We start from the raw sequence: 27,970 nt of genomic DNA, 5'->3' as shown, positions 1-27,970 counted from the left end.
TCTGCCAGTCTGGAGAGATCCTTCTGGAGCTCCTCACAATCACTTCTGGTCTTCACCCCTCGGAAAAGTTTGGTGTCGTCTGCAAACTTAGCCACTTCACTGCTCAACCCTGTCTCCAGGTCATTTATGAAGAGGTTGAAAAGCACCGGTCCCAGGACAGATCCTTGGGGCACACCGCTTTTCACCTCTCTCCATTGTGAAAATTGCCCATTGACACCCAGTCTCTGCTTCCTGGCCTCCAACCAGTTCTCAATCCATGAGAGGACCTGTCCTCTAATTCCCTGACTGGAGTTTTTTCAGTAGCCTTTGGTGAGGGACCGTATCAAAAAAACACAAAGCAGTAAAATGCATACAAAGCAGTAGCAGGTAAAGCAGGTAAACTAACCTATGATAGTTTAAAACTATCATAACAGTCAGGAAATTAAATAACCTGGGAAAATAAAAAGGTTTCCTTGTGATGCCAAAGGACTTCAAACTATAGTCAAAGTAGTGCCTCAAAGAACTCAAAGTTTGTGGCCATTTTTACCATGATGTGGGGTCAGCTGTGGGTTTTGAGAATGGCTGGATTTCTGGTTTCAAGTCTCCACTTTGTGTCTCTCTAGGTGCCCTGTACCTGGTTGTGTTGGGCTGGGACACATCAGTGGGAAATATGCCTCTCATCGCAGTGCCTCAGGGTGTCCCCTTGCAGCCCGGAGGCAGAAGGAAGGGTCTCTCAATGGTTCATCCTTTTCATGGAAGTCACTCAAGAACGAGGGTCCCACTTGTCCCACCCCAGGCTGTGATGGCTCAGGTCATGCAAACGGAAGCTTCCTCACTCACAGAAGGTAACTATAATGTATGCAGCATCAGTGTCTTATGTGTTAATGATCTGGAGGGTGATGTAATTAGCTAAATACTCCAGTAATCTAAACACAGATGGTATGACTTGGTGGAATTGAAGGGGCAGAGAAATCTCATCAGGCTTCTGATTGTTGGATGTTAAAGATTCATTTAATTCAAATGTAGGCAAAAGTCATTTCTGCTCAAAATCTTTCATTCATCCCAGTGTAATGGCAGCTAATTGGAATAATCCTTTGTTTGCTCTTAAATTAACTCTCCACATTGAACCGCAGATTCAGAACTCATTCTCTCATATGATATCAGATAAACTGGGAATACTGTGGGAGACTTGCTTTCTCCTGTACTGTGTGGCATGACTGAAACATATGATCAATCTCAGTTTATGTTACTACTGTAGTTTTAGGAGGCATATGAATGCAAAGGTAGGGAATTGGTTGTACAACGTACAACCTATTTGTGCAAACGTTACTACTTCAAGGGCCAGTTATTCTGCATCCCCCTACACTTAGGTTTAGCTGAACTGAGGGATCATGAAAGCAACTGCTCACTGGCGTTGAGTTTTCCAGCAGAATGGCAGGTGCAAGAGACAGAATTCTAGCTGTATCTCTTGTCCTTAAAACACATACAGGTTGAGACTAATTATTATTCGCGTGGTTTCCCTATCCACTCACTGGAATAATAAAATATGCAGGGGCAAATCAATTTAAAAAAACAAAGTTTCTTTGCTCCAGTGATTGAAAAACAGCCTTGCTGACCTTTTGACTCTAAGATAAGAGTCATTAAGAAGACAATCCCTCAGCACTTCACTCAGCCCCTCCCTTCACCAATGCAAAAGGATCACCTTTCTTTCAGGTGCTGGGGGAAAGGAGGGGTCAGAAGGAGAGAGAAGGATTGATGGATTGTTAACCTGCTGCCCTCTCTCTCTCTCTCTCTCTCTCTCTCTCTCTCATTAAGGAGGCTGTTGTTAAAGGGCTGTTCAGTTTTTAAAACTGATTTTAAAGGGATGCATTTTTCCCCTTCTCCAGGGATCAGCACATTCCTTCTCATTTGCAGGGGCCATTCGTGTTGAGTCAAATCCGTGTATAAAAAATCCATGTATAAATTGGCTGGACCTGCATATGTATATGGTCAGACCAATAGTTAATCTAGGTCAGCATTGTCTTTACTGACTCCTAGTGGCTCTCCAGGGCTGGAACTGAGGAGAGATACTGACAGTCAAAGTTAACAGCCCTAACAGCACAATCCTATGCATCTCACTCAGAAATAAGTCACGTTGTATTCAATGGGGCTTACTCCCTGTATAGGATTGTAGTCTTACAGCCCAATCCTATGGGCTCTTTACATCACCCAAAGTGTTCCGAAACAAGTGCTCCAGCAGTGTAAACTGCTTTACAGCTGTCTTAAACATGAAAATGGAGAGGCTACAGAGCAGGGAGGAAGTAAGTTCAGGTTCAGGAAGGGGATGGGTTTGGTGGTAGCAGTGCCCACCAAATCCCAACCCCCTTCTTGGGCCTGATCTGCCTTCACTAGTCAACGTGAACTTGCATCAACGACATCACTGGTTAACCAATGGCGGCAACAAGGGCTTAACCTATGGGAAGGTAACAGATGTTCCCTTCCCCTGAGGAGGCCTCAAAATACTGAATCTCTCTCAAGGGATACAGCAGATGCTGCTTCATCACTGCACATGGAGTTAGGTAGGATTGGGCTGCCAGCTAGTTAAACCAATGATCTGACTTAGTATACATTCAACGGAAAGGCTGCATGGCTGACCTGAGGCCTAGGTATACATTTAGTCCAAGACATCATGGCAAATCTTGAGATCTCAGGGATTGAACCTGAGGCTTTCTATGTGCAAAGCACTGTTCATCCACTGAGCTATAGCTCCTCCCCTCCAACATTAGCGCAAGGGTGAAGCAGTATTTGATGCCTGCGTGCCCAGAAGTAAACTAGCAAAACGTTTTAAATACAAGGAAATAAGCCAGTCCAGCTGAGCGCATGTTTGATGGGGGTTGATGGGGGAGATATTTTGTTCAGTGCTCAGAAGAGAACAATGGTCTATCTGCTAGAACAGCAAGTTTGAGGATCAGGATCCATTCAGGTTTATGGGACATAAAATATACACTTTGATTAAAATCCACATTTTATAGCTGAATCTTTTATAGGGCAACCTGCAAGGGAATTTCTTCTCTCGTATTCAACTGTCAGCTTTTTTTAATAACTATTCAAACTGAAGCTTGTCCAACTGATGGTGAATTCCTGATGGGTGTATAAAAAAAACTACTGCTTATAGAGTCAGCTGAAAAAACTGTCACTGGGAAATGGGTTTGCAATGAAATTAAAATAGCTGGGTTTGGGGGGGGAGGGGTAATTTTCTCCATGGAAAAAAGGAAGGAGAAAGTGGAAAACACACACAAAATGTAGATAAATACGTCTTTCTTCTTCCAAAGAAAGGTAAGGTATTTTTCAAATCACTGTCACACGTTGTTTTGAAAATATACGTAAACATTTCCAGCCACAAAGAAGTGGGAAGGGGGAGATCACTGAACAATTTCAACAAAAGTGCTTTCTTGAAATGTTTTCTAAATATTATTATTAGAGCCTTGCCAAATATGTGACAGTTTCTATTTTTGGATTGAAACTAGTGCTTACAATGGAATCAAACATTTTCAATTTTAAAGAATTCAGATTATGTGACAGTCACCTTTCTTTGATCCTGACTGACACCTTTGTTTGGTACAACTGGTAATTATGCACGATTTCTCCCCACCCCAAGCAGGGATCACATAGTGCACATCAAAAAACTGTATCCAGCATGAAATGGGGGGGGGGGAATTGTGTGGGTTGGTCTGATCTATCAGACTTGGCTGAATGAAAGAGAAAATAAGGAAAACTGAGAATGAAACAAGTGAGTACATTTTAAACAAGTAAGCAAACATTTTCGCAAAGAACATTGAAAATAAACAAAATGGGAGATGTTTGAAGGGGGACTGCTGAAAACGTGGCAAATAATTCCAGTTCTGCCCAAATTATTATTTGGTTTCAGTCAATTCTGAAAATTCTAATGCAATTCCTTTTGCTTGCCTTTCAGCCTGTCAGGATGTCCAAGAGCTACTTTTGCTGGGAAAAAGGGGAAAATCTCAGGGGATGAAATTCTCAACACTAAATTCAAGACCAGCGATGGTAAGAAAATGGAATTTGTCACTTGACTTGGGGGAAAAAAACAACACGTAACCTCACGTGTTCTGTGTATCCACACTGTTATTGTGATCATTGGATCAAGATGACCATGCAAGTTGAATTTGCTAAGTTATCTGCTGTTCTGTTCAAGCAGAATACTTCCTGAACTCCAGAGACCCTCCCCACAATTCTGAACGCAAATCTTGCTTCAGTCGACCTCCTTTAATATCTAAACAAAATGCACATCCAAATGGAATTCTTTGTCCTTCTCTGTCTTCTCCTGAGAGTACACTGGACCACACCAGTAAGTCACACTTCCAGAACCTGGAAGCACTCAAAGTGAGCCACTCATTCTAACAAAGGTCAGAGAGAAGACCTTAAACCCTGCAGGCTCAAACTACTTCTCCCAGACTCCACCTCCTTTCTGAAGAGTGGAGAGACTTATAGGTTTTAGAGGTAGCCCACCTCAGAATGCCAGGTGCAAGAGAGTGGCAACAAGATGTAGGTATCTTATTGTCTTGAGTGCTCCTAGAGGCACCTGGTGGCCACTGCGATATACAAGAAGAGCTGGATAGATGGGCCCTTGACCCGATCCAGCAGGGCTATTCTTATGTTCTTAAAGGCTCCTCTCACCTGGAGCCTTGCACTCCTCCCCCTCACATTCCTGCTGGCCTGTTGCCTGTATGCAGGCTCTGCAGAGCACAAGGTTCTTAGCATAAAGGACTTGCTTCTTCCAAGGGGCTTGGGCTTAGGCTTGGGGAGTGCTGCTCCTGATGTCTCCTGCCTTGCATGCTCAGATTCCATCCTGGTGTCAGGACTTGGGCCTGGATCAGGAGTCCAGGGTAAAGCCAGACCTTCCAGTCTGGCTGCTCCTCCCTGATCAGTGTTGGACTCCAAGGTACAGCTCTGGGTCAAGGTCAAGATATGCTTACACATGTAGGCTGCATAACTTTGTGAAAGCTTGAAGTGTGCCATGTGGCTACATTAATTGCAATATGTCTTCTGCCTGCTTGATTACAAGGGATACAGAACATTGCGGTAAATGTGGAAGACCTACAGCCCAATCCTATGGACTATTCATGCTTGCAGGACTAGTGTTTCACCAGCACTGATTACTTGATGACAGTTGTAAAAAAAAAAAGCATGCAAAGTAGCATGCTGCCTAAACACTGGGGGGAAGGCCCAGACTTGCTTAGCTTCAACAAAATTGCTGCATATTCTGGATCTGTGTGCATGTAACAAAACAGGGAGGTATCTGATGGCTGTTTTATTTCATTTTCTTTCACTCTTTCAGTTCTAGAGAATGATGACGAAATTAAGCAGTTAAACAAAGAAATTAGTGAACTGAATGAGTCCAACACTGAAATGGAAGCGGCCATGGTAAAGCTGCAGTCACAGGTAGGTGTTCCTGAACTCTTATGACTAGGCTCTACATGGCCAGACCAACAGAAGGAAATGGAATGGCCCTGTAGATTAAGGGCACAATCCAAACTCGCCCTTGGGCCGGCGCAAGTCCCCTGTGCCAGTCCAGGAGGGTTGCAAACGTGCCATAAAGCATGTTTGCACCTCCTCTAGAGTCAACTGGGCTGGCACAGGGACATGTGCTGGCCCGCAGAGGCTGAGTCCAGCCTCCACTCCGACTCAGGCAGGGAGGCTTGCATCGGCCAAGCTTGGCTAATGCAAGGGTCTAGGGTGTCCAGGGAGGAGGCAGGATGGAGGAGTTCCAGGGCGGGGGGAGGGTGGGTAGAGGGCAGTCCTAGGGCAGATGGGCAAGAAGCAGGAGGTGGGGCTGAGATCTGGCAGATATGCAGGATCCTAGCCCCCATTCCCAAGCAGCGCGGAGCAGCTTCAAGCCACTCCTGAGGTGGTGCAAGTCCAAGAAGACTCATTGGGGCTGCAGTGGCTTACCTGGTAGTAAGGGACTGACTTTCCCTTTACATCCAGCTGAACCATTTTGGGCCCCTACCTTGCTTGGATGTAGCACAGGTCTCCTGGCCTGCCTGTTCCAGCACAAGATAGTTGCACGTGTGTCAGATTCCTGCATCAGTTGGGCAAAGTGTGGCTGAGTCTTCGGGACCCTGAGCCAAGCCTCTTTTCCCCAAAGTTGGGATGAACAAGTCTTGCTTGCTTTCCGGTGAGGTGTCAGAAGTCCCTAAACCATGCCTTCTAAGCAGCAAGCAGACCTTCTTGGCAGTAGCAAAGCCAGAGGAGGGTGGCATGGTAAGTACAGCAGGTGCCACAAGGCGCTGTGTAAGCCGCCCCTCCCACTCGCCACTGGAGCATTTCAGGGCAGTGCCAGCAAGTGCGCGTTATAGTAGTCCCTCTGTATCCATGGAGGATCCATTCCCAGATCCACCGCAGATACCAAAATTCATGGGTACTGGGCTTTGCATTAAAAATGTTTTAAAGAGTATTCAAAAGGTGTTGCTTACTTTAGCACTACAAACTGCGCCAGCTGCAGGGCAGTCTCCAGCACTCCCGGAAGTCACTTCTGGGTTGCGCCCAGGCCTTTGGCCCACTCCCTTGGCCCAGGCATGCCCCTGAATGAGTTGTGGAAGTGTTTCCCAAACACATCGCTAAGGTAAGGAACACTCCTTTAAAACTTTTTAAAATGTTTTTAAAGGGAGCACTTTTTTTTTAGCCTCTGCCGTGACCTGGAAGTGGCATCCCAGAGCTCCAGGAACTGCCCCCGCCATCCACAGATGGTCAAAATCATGGATGCTCAGACTGTGAATAGCGAGGGACCACTGTACCTGGGACCTGATTTTGGACCTAATAAACTGTACAGGGCAAAACTTGACACAACAGCCAGTTCAAGCTTTACTTTTTGAAGTCTGAGACAGGCAGCCCAATTCTACCTAAATCTTCTGTGGTGATGGAATAGTGCTGGCGTGGCTTCCACTGCATCTTGGGGGGGGGATTTTTGGCTGCTAGAGGTCTCTTTGTCTTAATATATGTGATACTCATGGAATGTTTAAAGATAGTGGCCATTTCTCCTTTAATCCGTATTGTTTTTACCCTGCAGATCTCAAGCATGGAGAAAAACCTCAAGAACATTGAGGAGGAGAACAAGATTATAGAGGAGCAGAACGAAGCCCTCTTTCTTGAGCTCTCAGGGCTGAGCCAGACTCTGATCCAAAGTCTTGCCAATATCCGCCTTCCACACATGGTGAGGATCCCTTCTCTATAATGAAGTACCAGACCGTGAAAGAATTTTCACAAGGGGCTCTGCATATAAATAAGGAATGGAAGGAAAAAAGGAAGCTATATTCTTCCTGCCTTTCATGAGGTTCAGTATAGTACTTATATAGATAGAGTTGCTGCCTAAGGTCAGCTTGAAAACCCAATCCTAAGGGCTCTGTGCCTGTGCTGAGCTCCAGCACCAGCACTGGGTATTGTAAATGTGCCGTAAAGCACATTTACAGTGCGTAGGGAGCACCGGCATCAGCCCAGCACTGGACAGATGCCACCCAGAGCAAGGGAAGAGCTCCGGATGGCAGTAAGGCCTTTCAGGGTGGGGGAGGCAATCCAGTGTGGAAAGAGGGTGGGGCAGGGGGAGAAACCATGATGGGAGGGGGGTGGGACCAGTGGAGCCCTGCTCCCTTGTATCCTATCCTCCATGTCAAGCTGCTAAGCCCAACACGGAGGTTCTCAAGTATGTGACAGCAAAATAACTGGCACAGACTTCAGAAGCCCCATTGCGGGGCTTGGGGCTTTCCTGGGGGGAAGCAGACAAAAGTCCCCTTGCCCCAAGGAGACCTCCAGCAGCCCTGGCAGTGCTGCTGGATACAGCGGTAGCCATTTTGGCGCCGCTGCACCTGGCTACTGCACCAAGTATAGAATTGGGCTGTCAATCAACAGTGGCCAACCTTTCAACTTTAGGGCTCCTGGACCTTTAGCAATTGTGTAAAGAAGGGAATTTCAGCAGGTGCAGTTTGTCATTTGTGAGATGACAAGCTGCACCTGCTGAAATTATCTTCTCTACACAACTGTTGAAGGTCCAGGAGCCCTAAAGTTGAAAGGTTGGCCACCTCTGCTTAAATGCTTGAAAAATCCTGACTGAAATCCTGCTGCTCCCTAATGTGGCCATTATTAGTTGCAGTGTGAAAAACTTATGGGTCCAGTTTCATGCCCCTGAGTTTTCCCTCCAAAACTAATAACAGGTTGAGAGGAGCAGAGCTGCCTTATGGGCCCTGGGCACTTTAGCCTTCGTGAGCCCATCCCATCATACTAATATGAATATTAAAAATTATTTTTGATATAACTTGAAATTTTTCAACTTTTCCAGGCAAAATTTAATAGATTTTTGTAGGCACTAAAAGTTCATTTTTTTCTGATATGAGAAAAAAATTACATTTTCTTTGGCCCTAAAAGTCCTTTTTTTTCTTTCTTCTGATTTTAAAAGAAATTAAAACATTTCTGTGAGCCCCTAAAATATCATGGGCCCCTATCACTGTGCCTACTGTGCCTAATGGATAAGTTGGCCCTGGAGGGGAGGCAGCTTAGATCAGAGTTGTGGCATGAAAGGAAGAGTTAGATCCCCCATCCTGTGGCCCTGTTTCAATTGTATCCTATGGCTGCGTTTTCAAGATGAACAAGATACTGGTGGTTCTAGTCATGGAACTCCTATGCCACATCTAGTTTGACAGTGATGAACTAATTAGGCAATGTTTATGTTGAAAAGGGGTGGGACATATAGTTCAAATGTTTTGATAAAGGTAAATAAAGAATCCCAGCTTAATATCCCAATTCTATGGAGCTTTTGCACTGCTAGAACTTGTGTTCCGGCAGCAGAACGTGCTTTATGGCTGTCTCAAAAGGTGAAACTGGGCTGCCGCCACAATTGGCAAAAAGCCACAGCCAATACTACTCGTATGTCAGCAGATCCAGGAACAGCCCAGCAAGGTGGGGGGTTGGAGGAACAGGGTGGGGGGTGGATCGAGGCTGGAAAGGGGGCAGTATTAGCAGTAGCAATGCTGCCAATATCCTATCCACCTCCCGGGCCTCGATCTGCCTTCCTGGGTCCACTTGAACTTGCACCAGCAAAAGAGCTGGTGCAGGTCAGAGTAGACCTGTTCAAGCAATGGAAGCTTGTGGCAGTGGAACAAATATTCCCTTACCCAGAGGAGACCTCCAGGACCGCCCCCCTCCCCGAATGCACTGCACGTTTTGGTGGCACGGCTGCATTGATGGGAGGGATTGGGTGGCAAAATGTATACAAATGGGCTATGTCAGAAGGCCAGATGCAAGGGAGGGCACCAGGATGAGGTCTCTTGTTATCTGGGGTGCTCCCTGGGGCATTTGGTGGGCCGCTGTGAGATACAGGAAGCTGGACTAGATGGGCCTATGGCCTGATCCAGTGGGGCTGTTCTTATGTTCTTAACTACAATTCCCAGGAAGCCTTGCAGGTCTCTTGTTATCTGGTGTGCTCCCTGGGGCATTTGGTGGGCCGCTGTGAGATACAGGAAGCTGGACTAGATGGGCCTATGGCCTGATCCAGTGGGGCTGTTCTTATGTTCTTATACAGGACATCCTTGTGTCCTCAGATCCCATATCCATGGATTTATGTATCTGTGGATTAGGTCCACAGGGCCCTCAGTGGCTTCCGCTGGCCTCCTAATGCCTTATAAGGCATTAAAAAGTCACTTCTAGTTTTTAAAAAAAACAAAACCAGAATCGATGTTTTTTCTACTGCAAAGCTCAATCTGAGCCTGGCACAGGCTGCTGATGAGCGTGTGCTCAGATGACCCTCTGGAAGCAAGGGGAGCGGAGGGTGGGGGGCAGCGTTCGCCCATATGGGGGCATGCCTGATGTGGGTACACGCTTATAATGTGCTTCAAGGAGATCTAATGAAACTGGTCATGAAATTTTAGGTAGTTCGCTATTTATTTAAAGGCAGTTTGGTCTAAAAAATGTTGGAAAACTATACATTTAATAATTCAACTCAAACACTCTGGTTCTATTTGTCCAATGGTAGCAACACCTTCTTACTGTTCCTCCCTTTGTCACTCCTTTGTTGTCATTTTTCACTGACATGTTCCTTTGAGTCTGCTGTTGTCTCTCATAGCCCAAGTAAGGGAGAGAACAAAAAAAAAAGATAAAGGAAGCTTCATCAAGGGTATGGGTTGTATTTTTAGTCTGTGAGTGGATAGGCAGGATTGTCTTTCAACATCAAAAAGAACTTACAGTTCCCATTATAACAAAGGTAGTTTCAATTCTGTTCAGAGGAGCTGTCAGCTGAACAATCATGACCATAAAGGAAGTATATTATATTTAACATAACAAGTGTAATAGTGACCAGCATGTTGCCAGAGAGTTGCTGTGAAATGAAGTGAAAAAAGCCGCATTGAAGTAGAACAGCCGAAAGGAGATATTAATTGCCTTCTCTCTGTTTTCAGGAAGCTAATTGTGTTGCATGCATCACACTCCCTCCAACCCCCTGTGCCAGCTTCCCAGCACAGGTGGGTGTCCAGTGTCTGTCTTCACACAGACCCAGCTACTCACCACTTGCAGCTAGGCCCTGCGCACTGACCTAGTTGTGTTTGCAGTGGTCATAAAGCTGTTCACATCGGCAGAATGCACGTTCCACCAGTATAAACAGCAGATAGGATAACACATGCTAAGCCCAAAGTAATCCATTCCTATCCCAGTATGACACATGTGCAGTTCAGAGCAGCTCTCAAACACATCATGCCCAGTCCAGTTTCACTCCTCAGCCTTCTGCTTGCGCACTGCCATTCCTGAATTCTTCACACATTCAGCATGCACTCATGTGTGCGTCACCACTTCCTGCTCTTTGCATTCTCTAGCTTGCTGTTTCCCATGTTCTCGCTTCTTCTGTCTGACGAACACAGTGTTCATTTGTTCACTCACTTACTGAAGATCCAGTTCATACACTAACTTATTGAAGCTTGAACGGTCAGGCTCCAGTGCTCCTTCTCAGCCAATTCATGTCCCAAGGCCTCTTCAGACTATTCGTTTTTATTATAATAATAAATGTACAGTTGTCACCCATTTGTTACACAGAGTTCACTCATCTTCCCTCCATGGCATGCATCTATTAAAGTGATATCACATTTTTCCCACCATTGCATGCCAGGCAGTGCCTGGGAAAATTCAATTCCTCACTCACTTGCATTTCCAATGCTATTGTTATTGCTGTGTGAAATGAGACTGTGATAGGCAGTCCCTGTTGGCTAAGGTCTGTGTTATCATTAATGATGTTGACAGAAATCCACCCCCGTCCCATGTTCATGTTAAGTCATGAATTTTTACTTTACCATTTCCTGTTTTTAACCTTTCTCACAACCCAATCCTGAGCTACCTGGAGCGCAGGGCTGCTGCGATGACAGAATGGCTGCTGTAGCATCCAACATGCCCTGGGCAGCTGCCACTGTCTTCCTGGGAGAGGAGGACTTTTGTCCCCTTCCTCCAAGTAAGGGAAGTAGCCCCACAATGGGGCTACTCAATTCTACAGCAGCTCTTGAGCCAGCACAGAATCAGAGAGTCCTATGTAGGACCGTGCAGCCTGACATGGGGCTCAGAATCTGGTGGAGCTGAGCTCCCCTGGTCCCACCCTTCTCTCGCTCCTCTCCCTACCTTCACGCCTCTTCCCCACCCTCCCCCACCCCGGAACACCTCCTCCCCCCATACCCCCACTCACCTCTCCGTCACAGTCCAGGCGACCGCAGGACAGTAGAACACGGGCCCAGTGCCAGAACTGGCCCAGTGTGGGCTCACACTGGGCTAGCTCTGGCATTGGTTCCGCCGTGAGCTGGTGCGCACTGTTCGGGATCAGGCCCTCAGTCTTTAATGGAAGGATGCTGGATTGGAAATTGTTCAGGTATAATGTTCAGGATAAAACCCATCGTTTTGGATAGTCTGGAAAAGCCCAAAACTCCACACAGCGCTTTGGAAGAGCTACGTAGTAGTTGCTGCATGAACTCTATTCAGGAGGTTGACCATAACATCAAATGCAAAGATGAGCCAATACTTGCTGAAATGACAAAATAAAAGAGGAAGATGGGGGAACTTTAGTAGCAGAATATTTTTAAGAACAGTTGATATTCCCAGCAGTTGATATGCTCCAGCAAAAGTTATGTCCCAGCAGTTGAACTGTTGATATGTCCCAGCAAAAGAGACATGGGGTCTAGAAGAGAATGCCGAATGTAGATTCACAAGACTAAAACTTTTTGGGCTGAATTTGGGCCTCCATTTTCCTTTTGTTATTTTTAAAATAGCAGCTGGGTAGAGGGAGTTCAGTACTGGGATTGTGCTGTGTTGCCCAATCCTTTTACCCCTTCCTGCAGTCCTTCTGACAAACTTCACACACGCACAAACCCAAAATGCTACTTTCTCCAGAAGATCTCCTCTGTTAAACAGCAGTGATTTTTGTGAGGGCCCCAGTGTGGGGTAAAAGGTTACATCCCTTCCTACCACACTGCATTCCAGATCTTTACAACCACCCCATGCCTGCTATTTATTAAAAAAAATTAAGCAGTGGGACAAATTATATGTTTACTGTAATATGCAGTTTGGCCTTGAATCTCACTGAGTCAGATATTAGACTTTTCTCTGCTTCCAGCTAGGATTTATGTTTTTGTTTGCTTCTTTTGGCTTTTCTGTTGGACCCAGGAGCCAATCAGTGAGCAGAACTTTGATGCATATGTCAACACCCTTACTGACATGTACACCAACCAGGAGTGCTACCAGAATCCAGAGAACAAAGATCTACTAGAAAGCATCAAACAGGCCATTAAAGGAATTCAGGTCTAATTACAGTGGGACAAAGAAAGTAAACATAACTGGAATAAAATAGAGGACCTTCACTCTGCATATTCAGGTTTACAAGTTAAGAAACTTGTCGAATGAATGAATAAACGGACCAAAACCTAACCACGAGGCCATTCTCAAGAACTGAACTCCATGTTTTCATTTATTCAACAGCATCCTTTTGGCAAACAGTGGAAGCTTTGTTTCTTTTTTCACCCCATTCTATGGGGGAGTCAAAAATGGGCTTGGAAGCAGATGGAGATCAGGGATCTTCACAGGTTGCCAGCCACCTCCACTAGCAAAGAAGGTTCCATAGTAGAGGTAATCCAAGATCCAGAGCACTCAAAGAACAGGGCTTTTGTCTGCATCACAACAGATTCCACAACCTTGTGTTGTGCCACCCTTGGTCATGTCCCCAGATAACACATGCATTCTGTGACCTGTTACTGTACATGAAAATCTGGAGCTGCAGGCTACCCATCCTACTGAATCTGGGCTGGGATTCTGACCCCACCAAGGATTCCGACTGCTGTCGGACATGAGAACTTGTACAAGTATTATAGAGTAGCATTATTTTTTATTTTCTGAAAGAGCAGCTCTGCATTTCCAGTGAAAAGCGCAGTGGAAAAAAAAATACAAAAGGTTCTCAGGGAAGCTTTTTTGGAGTTTGCAACTACAGTATTCCTTTGTCCGTCTAAAAAAAAAAAAGCTATTAATGAACAGACCAATATTGGAACATTTCATATGGAAGATTTCTAAATGTGTCATGGTCCAGTGTACATGAGTTTTGGAAAGTCCTTTTGCTGACCTGGTTCTGTTTCTGTTTGTCGTTGTGGTCATCGTTGAGTAGCAGCAAAATACTGCAGACATCAATGCCAGAGACAAGTTTAAGGTGTGATTAGGGACAAAAGGGAATCTACAAAGTGTATTCATTTACCCTTCATAATGGACTTTGGCTGATACATACATGGCAATGTTTCTTGGTTCTCAGCATTGTTTTCTACATTTTTTATAAGTTTGACAAGACAGAGCGATCGTCACAGAAGGAACAGCTGAGTATAGATCTTCCAAAGAACCAGTTTCTTTTATTTTTATTGTTTGGTTAGCCCTTTGGTACACATAGTCCGCTGTGCACTTAACGAACTACAGTGAAGTGAATGTCTCTGGCAAAACAAATTTCTTCAGCTCCTCATTCGTCCATTATATGTATTTGATGAATTTGTGAAAGGAAATAGCTGTGCGGGGAGGATACAAATATTGATTCAACATAAGGATTTTCAGCTCTTGGCAAAGGGAACCTTCCCTTAGTCAAGCAAATGAAGTTTTTCAAAGCCTTCCTATTTGGAATGGAGGCCAAACATGGTCCATTGGTGCCGTGTCAGTGTGGAGGGATTGTGGGAAGGAATTGATTCATGAGAAGCTCCCCACACTGTCTTAGTTGTATTGATTGGATATAGATCAATCAGCAACTTCCTCCCAATCCCAATCCAAAACATGTCTGTGAGGCGTCAGGAAAAAGTTGCCATTTCCCCTGGCAACCACTCAGCCCTCCTCAGACAAGTCCTCCTCACACTGTGTGAACAATATGGGGTTCCCAGCATATTCAAAAGCCAGAAGATGTGTTGGATAAATTTAATATGTAAAAGTATTAACTATTCATTATGTGTAAGATTTTTGATGGTGCTGAAATTGCTCCTCCTCTCGGCAATAATTTAGTTTTCACCAAAAAACAAAAACAAAACTCTAACTTCTAAATATATTTCCTAGCGAGCTAGGAAAGCCTTCGTCAGGTTTTTTTTCCCTGATAATTGAATCCTGGGTTCACTGAAGTGAATGACAAAAGTTGTTGATTCCATGGAGACAAGGACTGGTATCCAAAGAGTCCCTTGTGCCCGCCCAAGGCGCTTCTGCTTGCATACAAGAGATTGCCCTTTTCCTGCTTTTGGCCATCATCTCTCAAACCACATCAAATGCTACCCCAGGGGGGTCACCCCAATTTTAAGCACTGACTTTTGGGGGAACGAAAGAGGTGATGGCAGAAAGGGGGGCTGGCAGCAGAATACCACATATGACCTTTGGATTCCAACCAAGGTAAAACTGAAGTTAGAAATGTGAGATTTTTGAAAGCATTTTCATATGTGAGGCTTTTCTGATATGTGAGCTTTTCAACTTTTCTCATGTGATGTATGTGAAGATTTCTGATTGTTACAGCAGATGAGAAAGTGGAAGTAACACAAATGAGCATTCTAGCCAATGTAGGGTCTACATTCAAATTACAAGCCTATTTGGAGGAGGGACGACATTAAGCCTCAGTGTGAAAATGCACTAAAAGCTTAATCTTGCGTGTACCTGGGCTACAGACAGAGGTCTAGGAGAAGGCTCCAAAAACCAATGGAGCAGGGGGGAGAGGGGGGGAAGAAAAAAGACATGGGTGACTTTACTCAAATGCATAGCCTTGTTGTAGCCCTTTAGAGCTACTCATCTGAGTAAATTGACTTGTGTTGATAAAGATGATTACAACACTGGGCTCTATGACTTGGCTAATTTATAGAACCCATGGAAAGTGCAAAAAGAAAGGAAAAATTAAGGAAAGGATTGAGCTGAAGTATTAAAAACACAAGGCTTTCAATATGTAAATAGAGTCCAATTTGGTGGTGATTGCAACTCATTTAGTATTTAAGAGTAGAGAAATTGCACTTCCTTAAAAGAAAAAGAAGGATTGGGGGAAAGTAGTTAGCTGAATTATCCTGTAAATTATTTAACGTGCATACTTTGAGTGGTGGAGCCACTCTGGAAGCGCACTTACTGTGTTTTATTCAGAGATACAATCTTCTCCCCAGGACTGAAGCTCAGGGGAAAACCAGTTCTGCCAGTTGGCCACAGAAGCCAGCTTTCCACAGTGGGGTTTGGCTAGCACCTGTTCCAGTATGAATTTACCTCCCAAGAGCAGATTTCAGCTTTTTAAAAAAAAAAACCTGTGTATTTTAACAAGGCACACAACCAGTAGCATAGCTATCGGGGGGCAGCTCAGTAAGTATTGCAGGTGCTCCAGCGAGATGTGTAAGCGCGCCCCCCCCACTCATAGTTAGAGCCATTTTGGCAGCTGTGTTGCCGTTATTGCCCAGAATGGCTCCAATAGTGAGTGGGAGAGGCTGCTTACATGGTGCATTGTGGCTCCTGCAGTGCTTACCACACCATTCCCCCCTGTAGCTATGCTTCTGATTTAAACAAATTTTAAATCAGATAAAGCATCATGTGGTATTTTAAAAGAAGGTGCTTTGTTTAAAAGACAAACCATTCACTTGAAGCACAGGGAGGTGCTAGACAGACCTTTAAATCAGCATACAGTTCACGGATAAATATGTTTGTCAAAAGCACTGGGAAGCTAAGCTCACTCTGTAGGAGGAAATCCAAAACACAGTAAGTCTGTTTCTGTATGGACCCTAATTTTGGAAAATGTATGTAATTTATATTTGCAACACCTTATGTTTAATTTTTTTTTTTTGGCTATTTATTGAATCTTTATTTATTAAATTTATACTTCTGTTGAAGCTGGACATCACATCATGAGAACAGAAAGGAGTTTTAAAAAGAAAATCCCTGAAAGAAATACAACTTTTTGATCAATAAAACAATAATATTTCCTCTAAGAAGAGAAAAAAAATCTAACTTTTGCGTGTAATTTTGATGCAACCAAGTTATTTTTTATATATTTTTGTTATTTATTCTTTTAACAATGGGAGTTTTTTTAAAGATATTTTATAACAGAAGCGCTTTTTTAAAAAAGATTTTTTTGTTCAATTTTATTTTGGGTGGGGACAAAATGCAGAAACAGAGAGAGCGGGAGAGTGAGAGAGACTGATTCCTTTCTTTGTTTTATTTTTATTTTGTCCTCTTCTTGGCGTTCCTATTGTTTCAGGCACTGATAATGGTAAAAAAAAAAAAATTTAAAACCTGTAATTTATTATTTATTTAATATTTAAATTAAACATACAAAAATTGATCTGTGCTCTTGTTGTATATTTATTTTGTCATGTTTGTGTGTCAGTTATGTGATGACTGAGTAATTGTTTATGTGAAGGAATACTGTTCATATTTAAATAATAAAGAATCGCATTGGAAAAAATGAAGGTCCCTCAGGGTATATGTTCTTCTGTGAAAAGAAAAGGATAAAAGAGAAAAATGACTATTATGAGCTTCTCTTCTCAGGAAATATATTCCATTGATATGTTCATTGGATGTCATTGCAAGGTTCTTCACTAATAAATATCTGGTCCAATTCGTGACCTCAGTTCCCAGAGTGTTCCTCAAAATGACTTTCCAAATGTTTTCATATGGGCACAACCCAATTCCTATGACTTTGACATGTTCAAAAGCTGGATGAACCATTGTGCTAAACAGAGTGAGGTCATTTTAAAAAAATTATTTAGAATATTTTTATACCAACTTTTAACAAGAAAGAGGTTATGAAAGCAGTTTACACAATAGTGTTGGGCAACAAATTGCACCCCGAGCATCTTAACTGGATTGTATGGATTGGTAACGAGTTAAAGAACAGGAAGCAGAGAGTAAAAATAAATGGGCCTCTGGGAGGGCATGAGCTGGCACTGGTGGGAAGGGGGCAAGATCATGAACTGCGCTGACTTGTAAGCTGGGGGAGAAGGGTCAGGGGCATCAGGGGAGAGGACAAGATGGGAGCGAGAAGGAACACGGGGGCAATAAGGAAGGGTCTGTGCATGAGCTTCATGGATGTTCACACAAAACAGGTACACAACTAATGGAGGCTGCTTGTAGCACTGGAGGAACGGTGATGTCACAACGTTCACTCCCCATCCCTTGTGTTGCTGTTGTTGCATCATTAGGGCTGCGCTGGCCCTTGGGAAACAGCCTCCACACCTCCTCCTTAGAGGCTTGGTTATGTGTAGAACAAGTGCCCTTATGTGTACAATGCACACACCTTGCTTCTTACACGGTGCACGCTGCCTGTCAGAGCCAGTGGAGATTGCCAGGCTGTGTGATTTGCCATAGGACTCGGATGGGCCACCTCTTGGCAGGAGAACAATTTCACATCTGTTATGCTTCCAAGGGCTGGATGGCTTTCCAAGGCAGGGTGCCAGTGGGGACAGAGACCCTGAGTGACAAAGAAACCAGGAGTGTTACCAGGACCTACAGCAGGAGTTATCAGGGCCTGCTTGCTGACCCTGTCCATAAGCATCAAGGCAAAGAAAGTCTGTCTTCAGTGTTAAGATAGTAGGTACACCTGTGATGGATGGCACTGCTCTCTGCTGGCTTGTTAGGCCTCAAACAGATGTTCTTCAGTTATTAGATACGCAGCAAAGTAGTCTCACTGCTTTGGTAGCACTGTGGGCTATAGATACACTTTCAACAGAACATTAAACCACTTCCCCCTTGCCCCCACCAGGTGACAAAGGACCCAGATTTCCAAAGATATCTGCTACCATTTATCCAGCATCATGAACAATCTTGAAAAACCTGCCTGTTAGGGAGCAATCCCAACCTTTGATTGGGCCGGCACAAGTTCCTTGTGCCGGCCCAACCAAAGTTATAGTGCTTTAAATAGTGCTTTAAATAGTGCTTTATGGCACTATTGTGCCACCAAGGAGGGAGATCCCAGCACAAGCCCCATTGGGCTGGCACAAGAGGTAAGCCCATGCCAGCCAAGTCAGGCCAGTGCGGGGTCTTGGGCGGCTGGCGAAAGGCAGGAAAGAGGGCGGTGGCAGGGGAGCAGGGGTAGGTGCCCCATTCCCGGGCAGCCCAGCGCAGATCTGGGCTGCTTAGATCTGCGCCACCTCTTGAGGTGGCACAGATCCAAGTAGCCCCATTGAGACTGCCACGGCTTTACCCAGCATAAAGGAAAGCGATTCAGCGCTTTAAGAATATTCATCTTTGATTCTGAAAATCAACGTTGAGTATGAAACATTAACTTTTTTCCATCACAACACAACACATTGTGTTTGTTCTCTGTTGAACACATTGTGCCAATATTGTGCAACTCGGCCTTTTGTTCTAGAAGCAGCGCATGGCTTGCTCGTTACGTTTTTTTAAATGTGTTTATCCCTTCAGTGAACCCCACCTTGTGTCTGCATGGAACAATTCATTGAATAACAGTGATTCCTAGGAGAGAGACTCTCTTTAATGCTCTCTAGTGAAAGATTTTGATGGAATTAAGGCTGTAGGGGGTTGCCTGTTGGTTTTTATTGGCACCAGTAAAAAGCCGAATGCATTTACGAGTGTGATTTTTATTTTCATTTATCTTATTGCCATTTTTTTAAGCAATCTATTTTTGGATTAAGCCAAGACAAGATGGCACTTTGCATGGCTGTTTTTCACGATGGTGGAGAGCAGGCCAGTTTTGGCAGTGTCTTTGAAAGGAGGAGAAAGGATTTGCAAATGTGCAGGCATTGCAGACAAGGAAGCAAAGCCCTGTCCTGACAACAGGAAAAACAACAGCAAGAGTGGGCATTCAGAATAAGGACAATTAACTTCATTTTCCCAGCAGCATTATGAAGCTAAGCTGAATTGGCTACATAGCGTCATTGTATCAGTCTATGTGATTGCTGATTGACTGGGTTCTTCCAGGAAGGAGAAGCTGATTAAAAATGGCATTGAAGCAGCTGCTGAAAGGGGAGACAGTCAGTGGCATAGCTATGAGGGGCCAAGGGGGTCAATTGCCCCAATTGCCACACTAAGGGAGGTGTCAGGGGGCGTTGCTGGTGGGCCGCTGTGAGATACAGGAAGCTGGACTAGATGGGCCTATGGCCTGATCCAGTGGGGCTGTTCTTACGTTCTTATGTGTCTTTTGGATGCTTTCTGAGGTATATGGAGGCTGTGCATGGACTCCCCAAGCCTTGGCAGACCTCAGAAGGCCTGCTGGAGGCCTTAGAAAGGCACTTCTGGTTTTACTTCCAGTTTCAAACAGTGGTTGTGAACACTCATGAAAAATAGTACAAGCAAGGATTTTTCAGGGAACATTTCATACCCTCTTCAAAAGCACAGTTTTTGCCCCAAATGTATCTGTAAGAAAACATTAGGTGCAGCCCTAACTGCAGACATAAACAGGTTTTGCACCACCAATAAGCTGATTGCAGTGTTTCTCAATGTTTGTTCTCCGCCATAACACTTCACATGCTCCACCTATTTGAAGTACCACTGGAAGTAACCGGTGATAATATTATTGCCTGTTACTTCTGGCATGGGAGGCCAGATGTTATGTGACAAACAACAGCAAGAAACTCAGAGTGGATGGGAGGGCTTCTCTGAGCATGGAAAAGCATGCTTTGGAGCTCTGTCCACCAAGCTAAGCCTCCTACCACTGTCTGTTGGGTTGTGTTCCTGGTCTTGCTGCCAGGAGGCAGGTGTCCAGGGGTTCCACAAGTACCACCTCACGTACCACTGGTGGTACCCATATCACTCTCAACCCATGCTTCTCAACACTGGCTTATTGTCGTGTTGTATTTTGCAGTGTGAAGCTGCGGCCCTGGAGGTGATAGACGCAACTTGTCCTTCCTTAACAAATTGGCTGTATGTAGTGAATAATTGAACACTTAGGTTGTGTTTCAAACAACAGCTTTGGGAGTCGTTACTGAGCAATGCTATCTACTTGAAACTGGCTTGCTTTATCACAGGAAAGGGAATTGAATTGGTTTAAGATGGCACAATGTATGCTTTGGAGAGCTCTTAGGTCTCTTCCAATATTCTGTCAGGGAAAACAGCCTCAAAGACACTCTCCTGTGCTTCAAAGGCACGGAATGATGAATTTCATCATAAGCAAGCTCTGAGCCCCTTCAAATCATCATTATTGCTAAGACAAACATCAAGTCTTGGGAGTTTAAAACCAAATGTTGCTTATCAAAACAGCTGCCAAAACAATGCAATTTAATGCGTTTTTCACTCAGCTTTAATGTTTGGAAAAGGGTATGTGGTGCAACTCCTCCCCGGGCTGCACCATTACAAGATGCACTAAACTAAATCATTGGAGAAAGCTATGCCAGAAGCATTCTCTACATACACTTTGAATGTGGCAGGGAGAGTGTTATGTATGCAAGTTATGCAGGATCGAAATCCTGCATAATCCTGCATAACTGATTGGCCCAGACTTATGACTGGCCAATTGGGTGATGGATCGAAATCCTACCATCCGATTGGCCCTCTAGTTAATGTTTCAACTGCACCAATCATGGGAAGTCTGGGCAGAGCTAAAGGGTATAAAAGCCAGAGGTGTTTGCCTTGTGTCGGATTCATTCAGATTCATTGCCAGGTCCTGTTCTGAAGATGGAATAAACGTATTGAGCTGTTATCTCTATGCCTTCCTTATTTCGCATGGACCCACTATATAACAGAGGGTGCATGAAGATATGTGATTCCCTGCAAGTTCCAGAAGGTAATACTGTTCCATGACGAGAGTACCACAAGTAGAGCTGTAGAAAATCCAGAACCAGGCACCTAAAATTACACAGGCCTACAAAATTGAGGGTCAGAAAAGTTTTTCCCAAACTTTCTGGTGGTTTGAGATGAATTTGGGGTGCCAATTCCAAAAATGGCATCCGTTTTGCCCTATCACGTCTAGTTTTGGAGATATAGTATAGCCTCTTTAGTGAATGGTTCAAGCAGCTTCTTCATGAGGAAGCCATGGTGTGGGCTTCCTTGGACAACAGGCAATTCTCTGCTATGGCAGCATCTACATAAGAAGATTTATATCGCTGGAGTAGATCTGAGGAGATCCATAGGCCATCTGAGAGACTACAGAGGTCTCCTGATTCTCCCCATAGCATCCAGTAGACATCTCCATGGCATGGCTGCATGCTTCAGCCCAGCAAGGGATAGGATTGGGCAGTAATTTTCTTTAATCAGTTAATGACTCTGCTGTCAGACATCTGGCAGGGCAGGGTGATCTGGGGTGGAGGTAAACAAAGTGAAGGTGGTCTTGAGCCCTTGTAGTCACAAGTTGCTGTTTAAGTAGAGCTCCCTTGTTGGTTTGACCAGTGAGCAAACCTAAGGAAGCTTTTTTGGGGTCAGGAAATATCAGCTGACTTGTTTTAACCTATGGTGGTTAAATGGTTTCCTTGTTGGTCAGCAAATTGATCATTTTCTGTTTCTAGGCCATCCTCAAAGAACTATAGTTCCCAGCTTCCCTTGGGTAGAGGGAAAGATTGCTTTCCAATCAATCACCCCAGAAATTTGTGCCGGGCAGCTGCTTCTGCCCAGAAATCCAGGTGCATAGCTTGCTGGAACGACAGGCATTGGAAGCAGCTGCCTGGTGCAAGTTTATGGGGTGATCACCTGGAAAGACAAGCAGCTGTGGCACAAAACAATAAGTGCCACACTACTCGGGGAATGCATTTTTGAGATGCAGCAGTCTCGTGGTTCGGAGACCACTGATTTAGATGTGAAGAAGCCACAGTCAGACTTTGAATAAACCCATTACATCTGATCTCAGGAAACCATGGTTTGTTCTAACTGTGATTAATTTATAAACCAGGATCTCAAACCACGGTTAGTCTTGGTTTGTTTGAACTAACCACAGTAAAATTTTGTAAATTTGGATTTAAACTGAACTTGTTTATTAAGAACAAAAAGTGGAAGCTTCTAATCACCTCCTCTCATGTGTGAAAGGTTGGGGACATGAGACCTCAAGGCTCTCTGCACTCATTCTCATAACAATACACTATCATTTGTCATTTCATCTGAATTGGGCCATTGTTAGAAAGTAAAGCCACCTTTAATTTCTTTTATTCATTCCCAATTACAGTAACATACCAGAACCAAAGCAATCTCAAAAAATATACAAAGGTTCATTTAGCTTTAGCCTTCACCTATTAAAACAACCCCATTCTGATATATCAAATAAAGGTCCAGTTGATTAATCTGCTGATTAAAACATGGCTCTAATTAGAAGGGCAACAAATAGGTTTTCAGATAAATAAACACATACATACTTGTTGCCAGGGAGCTGCCATAATAAAGGCAGCCTGCCTTCATTTCTCTAATTGTTTAATGAACGACGGATGCGCAGCCTCATTACATTTGTCAAGAATTCACCATGTGGGCAGCAACTCTTGTGCTGTGGCTTAAGAGCAAATGCTTCCATTCTTTTACTGGGAGTACATTAATCTTTTCTGCATCTCAGAAATAAGCACAAGGAGGAGAAATGGGAACTGGCTTTCAGCTGGCATGAAATGAATGTTTCCCAGCAGGGAGAAATCATGTCCACCCAAATGCTGGCAGTCTTCAGATATCTGCAGGCACCCATATGAGGCTGTATTTTTTTTTAAAGGACATTTTAACATGCGAGTCTTATAACTGCTGAGTCAGTGATATATATTTAAGTGTGTTTTTTTTTAAACTGGCAAGTCTCTGATTCTTAGTCTAGAATTGCAGTTTACACTCCTTAATTGCTAAACATTTTTGCTGCATTATTTCTTGAACTGGAGTTATGGTTCACCCAATCTCAAGACTTCAGTATAGGGAACAATATACTAATTATATCCTCTAATTCTTATACCCTATTCCTGACAAGCCAGCTTCAGGCTGAATAAAAACATCTTATGTGGCTTCCAGAAAACACACAGGTTCTGAATTTGGCAAGTCTCCAGGGGAAGAGAAATGCAAAACTGATCGGCCAGCATTTAAAGCATCTCTCTGGTGCCCCTTGTTGGTCTTCTGACTTGGTGCATAGATGGTGACTTAAGAGAACATCATGCTTAGTTGTTCCAGTTATCAGTAGTAGATGTACTCATAGCTCTGCTAGCACTACCTTGTGTAGGCAAAATGCAAGACATAATGGTTTGTGCTCTACATTTCTCCCAGCAGTAGAAAGATCAAAGGCAGATGTACAGGGTCAGTTTTCTGATGAAACAAGATCCCTAACATTTTTGTGACATCTATTTATCAGGTATGTGGGTAAGATTAGCAGTTTAATAATAATAAATAATAATAAACTTTATTTATATCCCGCCCTTCTCCCCAAAGGGACCCAGGGCGGCTAGTTTAACAAAGTAACATATTGCTCAAGCATCTATCTCCGGACATCTGTCTCCGGACCAGATCAGATGAAAAGCTCTTCAACCTCTCCAGACTGAGAGCAAAGTCCAAAGCCCAGCTGAAATATCTGTGTTGACTTCCTCTTTGCCGACAATGCAGCTGTCACTACCCACTCTGCCAAAGATCTCCAGCAGCTCATGAATTGTTTTAGCAAGGCCTGCCAAGATTTTGGACTGACGATCAGCCTGAAGAAAACACAGGTCATGGTTCAGGATGTGGACTCACCTCCCTGCATTACAATCTCTGTGCATGAACTGGAGGTTGTCCATGGCTTTGTGTACCTTGGCTCAACGATCTCCGACACTCTTTCTCTCGATACCGAGCTAAACAAGCGCATCGGTAAAGCAGCTACCACGTTTTCCAGACTCACAAAGAGAGTCTGGTTCAACAAGAAGCTGACAGAACATACCAAGATCCAGGTCTACAGAGCTTGCGTCCTGAGTACACTTCTGTACTGCAGTGAGTCCTGGACTCTAGGGCAACTGTCTGTAGTAATGGATTGTCTGTCCCTCTTCCTCCACCAGTGGAGCAGACATTTGAAACAGGCAATTTGTTACTACAAGACAGTTGCCCTAGAAACAGAGCTGCAGAACCTGGAAGAATCTCCCAGAGGCTGGAAGTGACATCGTAAGAGGTGAAGACCATAGAGGTCAGTGTGCCACAAGAAGAAAAACGTTGAATATCGCTGCTTGTCATGTGTGCTGCAAATGCACACATAGAGCTCCTCTGTGCAGTGGCATAGCTAAGGAGGTGCAGGGGGTAGCAGTTGCACCAAGCTTTAGGGGGCAACAAGCTGAGCTTGACACTAGTGACCAAAATTGTGAAAAAACTTGGTATGTATCAATAATACCATCATGTTATATATCATTGGAAAGGTAATTTAATGCTGAATGCAGTGAAGCAAACTGCATTGGAATATCTGTATTCTGTCAAAAGTTATGGCCAATTAACCAGAAAATGAAAACACTGCCTTATGGCACAAAGTGGATTTTCTTAACTCTGAACTGACCTATGAGAATGATTGTTCTGCGAGCCAATGACATGTTATTATGTTATTGACATGTTGCAATGTCATGTTATCATGATACAGCTTGATACCAATAAGGTGTTAATATGAGTCCACTCACATTTCCATGTATCATAATAGTTACCCGAGCTAACCGGGTAAAAGGCACTTTTTCAAGCGGGCTCTTGTTACATGTAGCAGGGGGAGAATAACCATCCCGCTGCACCCCAACACAATGTCAGGGGCACACTTTTTATTTATTTACTTAATTAAATTTGATTTTGTCTGCAGTGGGGGGCTACAAATCATTGACCCCAGGTAGCAGATAGATGCCTTAGCTATGCCACTGACTGGGGGAGGCAGCAGAACGAGTGGGTGGCGAGCTGCTGGGAGAAGGAGGTGGGTTCCTCCCAATTTTCACTTTTAAAAAAGCCTGTGCGTGACATCACTTCTGATTGTGACATCACTTCCGGGGCAACATTTTGAACTTGGCACCAGGCTATACAATCACTAGCTACGCCACTGCCTCTGTGCTTGGGCTTCCCCACTCACTTCAGCAACTTTTGGAGACACATACAGAGTGATCTCTTCCACAGAGGCAGGAGGAAGCATTTGTGAGCAGCAGATTGCCTTGTGGGCATCAAAGGACAAATGATCAGGACATGTGTCTCAAAGTTCGGCATTCTGTCCCATTGTTTGATTCTCCAAACACCTGGGTAGCCATTAGATCTTATATGTTCCATATAGCAACCACTGCTGCTCTAAATGAATATGTGTCGGAGGAAGAGTAATTATTCCAAGCAAAGTTATCCTTCCAGGCAAAATGACCTCCTCTGGGGCTCTAAGGACCAGTTCACACATGCATGTCAATCTCTCCATTGCTCAGCACTTCATATTGTTGGAAGTTGAGAAAGGTGCAACACCACAAACTTTCTGCACCAGAAGGGGGGCAAAATAGCTAGCAAACTAGCCAGATGGGGTGTGATTTTTCCCCTCTTACTTTTCCAGTAGCAAAGCTCTCTCTGGTATGCAGATTGCTAGAGTCAGGCAACTCCTTTCTTCCTCCTTCTCTCATTTCCCTTTCCAACTAGATAACAAGCAGGAAGGGCTTCTCTCTCCCCCCCCCCTCTCTCTCTCTCCCCCCTCCCACTATCCAACTGCAGAGTTCTTATAAATAAATTTTTCCATTCTTTATAATCACATGCCTTGAGGTGATCTTCTTGACAGAAGCCTCCCAACCTCACTGGGTGAGGCTGTAATCCTATCCACACTTTCCTGGGAGTAAGACCTAATGGATATAATGGGACTTACTTCTGAGTAGACATACATAGAATTGTGCCCTAAACCAGTTATGATAACAGATATCAGGCAGCTGAACATGTGAACTAGCTCCATTGAAAAGCATTGTATTTAAAGATAGGTCTGTAGATATGGCTGCCTTGTCTGTTCTGTTAGATCTGTGCTAGGGCAGTCTAAAACAGTAAAAATGAAATAAAGCACATTTAAACCACCTATATCACAGTGATTACACCAGATAAAAATGCTTTAAAATTATTAAAATGGTAATTTGGAATAAAAATACATAACACCGCTTTCACCCATTTTTATTTTTGGATAACACCAACATCCCTGAAAAAAATAAAAACCATTTTAGACTGCCTCTATAGCCTATTCACACATGCAAGTCTGCACTTGACATTGCAATTGGCAAGTGATGGATATACATGCATGAAAACCACCCCTCAATTCAGCCTGGAGAAGAGTCCAGAGTTGTTGTGTTCCTACCCCCCCCCCCCCCCAATTGTTCAGTTAACTTTCCTTCACCTAACTGGACAAACGAAAGACCTTGTCTCCATCTACTGCATCTCTCACTGTGCAAAGTGTGCAGCCTCAGCAAGCAAAGTTGAGCAAGTGGGACACCCTGTGGCCAGGCAGGGAACAGCCACTTCCAAAACAATGAGGACCATTGTTTCAGCCAGGAGCATGGGGTAGGGAATGAAGAATTGGACCACGTGCATGATAGCCAGGTTAAATTCTCACTCAGCCATGAATCTGAAAATCAGGTTCTTTTTACACCCTATGGCTGAATCAATAGAAGAGACCACAATTGTAAGTGAAATATATCAAGCGGTGTATTGATTTGTGGGAGATATAGCCAGGTACATGTGATTAGGGACCAAATAAAGTCACAGAATAGGGACTTCTAGGGATAAGATCCAGTGTGCGGATCCAGCGTGAGTCAAACTACATAATATAACCAAATTAAATATTGTAAATAATATTCACCTAAACTCCTGCTCTGTATTAAAAGACAAAAGTTTACTAAGGGCACAATCCTAACAGGGCGTTAGGCTGGCCCAAGTCTCTTGGGCTGGCCAGGGAGGGTCACAAACGTGCTGCAAGGCATGTTTGCGCCTCCTTGGGAGGAAGCCAGGCTGGCGCTCCCAGAAGTGTCGGCCTGCAGAGGCTGATGGAAGCCTCTGCGCCGACTTCCTCCCAGCGCAAGGACAAAAGGTTGCTGTGGGGTAGGCGGGGAGGAGGAAGGAGGCGTTCCTGGGCAGGGGGAAGGTGAGCAGTGGGCAGGCGGGGAGCGGGAGCCTGGGCTGGGATCCGGCAGTTATGCTGGATCCCAACCCCTGTTCCTGGGGAGAATGGAGGGGCTTCAAGCAGCTCCGCTTTCCTCAGACTTGTGCCACCTCTTGAGGAGTCCGAGGAGACCCATTGGGGTCAGCAGCCCTTACTCAGAGGTAAGGGGAAATGTTTGGCTGAGCTGTTTATGGCCCCTATCCTGTGCTTGATACAGCACAAGCTTGCTGGCTTGCCTGTTCCAGCATAGGATAGGATCGCGCCCTAAATTAGTTTCAGGCTGCAATCCTAAACACATTCCCCAGAAAAAAAGCACCTGAACACAGTGAGATTTGGCCCTGTGCAATTTATACAGGACCACACTAGTCAAAAAGGGACAAAGGGGGACCTGGGAGCCAAAGGAAGAGAGTTGAAAATTTCCTGAGATCTCAGAAAATGTTTGCATAGATTGTGTGAAGACCAGCATTCATGTTTTGGGTAAGCCTACATAGTTGTATATATCATAATTCATAGAAATAATAATCC

The 27,970-nt window shown here is 44.3% G+C and overlaps 1 protein-coding gene across 1 annotated transcript in view; it reads left to right on the top strand.

Moving 5' to 3' along the window:
- Positions 1-12,795, top strand: part of MYT1 (myelin transcription factor 1) — a 76,827-nt gene extending 64,032 nt beyond the window's left edge. The window contains exons 18-22 of the mRNA XM_066624732.1: positions 603-824; positions 3,932-4,023; positions 5,315-5,418; positions 7,046-7,189; positions 12,655-12,795. Coding sequence (XP_066480829.1) covers positions 603-824; positions 3,932-4,023; positions 5,315-5,418; positions 7,046-7,189; positions 12,655-12,795 — 703 coding nt within the window. The remainder of the gene's footprint in view (positions 1-602; positions 825-3,931; positions 4,024-5,314; positions 5,419-7,045; positions 7,190-12,654) is intronic.
- The last annotated feature ends 15,175 nt before the right edge of the window (positions 12,796-27,970 follow it).

The sequence above is a fragment of the Tiliqua scincoides genome, chromosome 4, assembly GCF_035046505.1.
Source record: "Tiliqua scincoides isolate rTilSci1 chromosome 4, rTilSci1.hap2, whole genome shotgun sequence".
NCBI classification, from domain to species: domain Eukaryota; kingdom Metazoa; phylum Chordata; class Lepidosauria; order Squamata; family Scincidae; genus Tiliqua; species Tiliqua scincoides.
This window is presented reverse-complemented; position numbering and strand designations above follow the sequence as displayed.